At 43.1% G+C, this 2,129-nt stretch overlaps 1 protein-coding gene across 1 annotated transcript in view; it reads left to right on the forward strand.

Moving 5' to 3' along the window:
* LOC106814287 (zinc finger protein 782-like) overlaps nucleotides 1-1,673 on the forward strand; it is a 3,526-nt gene extending 1,853 nt beyond the window's left edge. Inside the window, exon 3 of the mRNA XM_014818583.1 lies at nucleotides 1,656-1,673. Within this exon, the coding sequence (XP_014674069.1) occupies nucleotides 1,656-1,673 (18 nt within the window). The remainder of the gene's footprint in view (nucleotides 1-1,655) is intronic.
* Nucleotides 1,674-2,129: the final 456 nt, after the last annotated feature.

Genomic DNA, 2,129 nt, shown 5'->3' on the forward strand with positions numbered 1-2,129 from the left:
CTTCTCTCCCGTGTGAGTGCGCATGTGTCTCTTGAGATTATTGAGACTCGTAAATCTGTATTCACATCTCTCGCATGCAAACGGTTTTTCTCCCGTGTGAGTGTGCATGTGTATCTTGAGATTATTGAGACTCGTATATCTGTATTCACATATATCGCACGCATACGGCCTCTCTCCCGTGTGAGTGCGCATGTGTCTCTTGAGATTAGCAGAGGACGTACACCTGTATTCACACTTGTCGCATGCAAATGGTTTCTCTCCCGTGTGAGTGCGCATGTGTGACTTAAGCATACCGGACGTAGAACACTTATATTCACATCTCTCACATGCAAACGGTTTCTCTCCCGTGTGAGTGCGCATGTGTATCTTAAGCATATTAGACGTAGAACACTTATATTCACATCTCTCACACGCAAACGGTTTCTCTCCCGTGTGAGTGCGCATGTGTATCTTGAGATAACGGAGGGTAGTATATCTGTGTTCACATATATCGCACGCATACGACTCTCTCCCGTGTGAGTGCGCATGTGTGTCTTGAGATTAGCGGAGAACGTACACCTGTATTCACACTTGTCGCATGCAAATGGTTTCTCTCCCGTGTGAGTGCGCATGTGTGACTTAAGCGTACCGGACGTAGAACACTTATATTCACATCTCTCACATGCAAATGGTTTCTCTCCCGTGTGAGTGCGCATGTGTATCTTAAGCATATTAGACGTAGAACACTTATATTCACATCTCTCACATGCAAATGGTTTCTCTCCCGTGTGAGTGCGCATGTGTACCTTGAGATGACCGAGGGTAGTATATCTGTGTTCGCATATATCACACGCATACGGCTTTTCTCCCGTGTGAGTGCGCATGTGTATCTTGAGATCACAGCAGCTCCTACACCTGTATTCACATATATCACACGCATACGGCCTCTCTCCCGTGTGAGTGCGCATGTGTGACTTAAGCACTCTCTCTCTCGCTTTCTCTTTCCCACCCTCCCTCCTTTCCTCTCTCCCGCGCTCCCTCCCTTCCTCTCTACTCCTGCTTACCAGTGAGAACGTGAGTATAGTGGTGGATGTCATTCAACACCAGCCCCTCTAACAGTTCTCCCCCTCCTCTCCTCTCCCTCTCCTCTCTCTTTCCCTTTTTGATTTTGTCAAGATTTGGTATTATACCTAGCTCAACTCTTAGAGCGATTAGTGGGGTTTTACTATGTGCACCTAGTATTCTCCTTAAGAAATCATTTTGAAAGCCTTCCAATAATTGTATTTCCTTTTTAAGTTTTACTATTATTTAATATAGATGGGAGTATCGTGCACTCATATAATTTCACTCTAGCTTCTACTGTGAAATTGCCTAATTGGTTTGGTTTAGTCATTGGTATGACCTCCCCCATCATATACCTGCATCTGTCTATTCTCTCCTTTATCATATCTATGCAGTCACCGTTGTTATTAAAAATGTCTCCTAGATATTTATATTTAGTACAATGTTTTATCGCTGTTCTACCCAAATGAATTTTTTCTTCTTTTTCAGTACTAATGTTTCTATGAGGCAAAAATTTAATATTCATTATATTTGTCTTGTCCATATTGAATGTTATCATTTTTTTCTGTTGCAAGTAAGTTGCATGAATGTGCTATTTTCTGTACCATGTTTAGGTTCCCTATTCCCAGTAGATCATCCATATATAACAGCGGTGGTATTTCTATGGTACCTTGATATACCTCTACTAGGGAGCCATATCCTCCACTGTTTATTTGGTCCAGGGTGGTACAGCACATGATTGGACCCAATACTGTTCCTTGTCTTACTACTTCGCTAATAGTGAAACTATCGGAGTTGCCTAGTGGGATGCTCACTGTGATTCGTGCCTTTTCATTCATCTTATATCTTATATACTTATATATACTTATATATATCTTATATCTGTTTTTAGCTCATCTGACATAGTCAGATGCAGCTTGTAGAATCGCATGATCGTCCGTGCGTCCGTGCGTCCGTCCGTGCGTCAACAGTTGGGCACAAATCTTAACCGCTCGACGTACGGTCACGATATTCGGGACGTGGAGGGGGGGTAATCCGAAAAGTTGAGATCCGAGTTGGGATGTCGAAGCTGGGGGTCAAAGGTCAAA

This window comes from Priapulus caudatus, unplaced genomic scaffold (assembly GCF_000485595.1).
Source record: "Priapulus caudatus unplaced genomic scaffold, Priapulus_caudatus-5.0.1 Scaffold899, whole genome shotgun sequence".
NCBI lineage: Eukaryota > Metazoa > Priapulida > Priapulimorpha > Priapulimorphida > Priapulidae > Priapulus > Priapulus caudatus.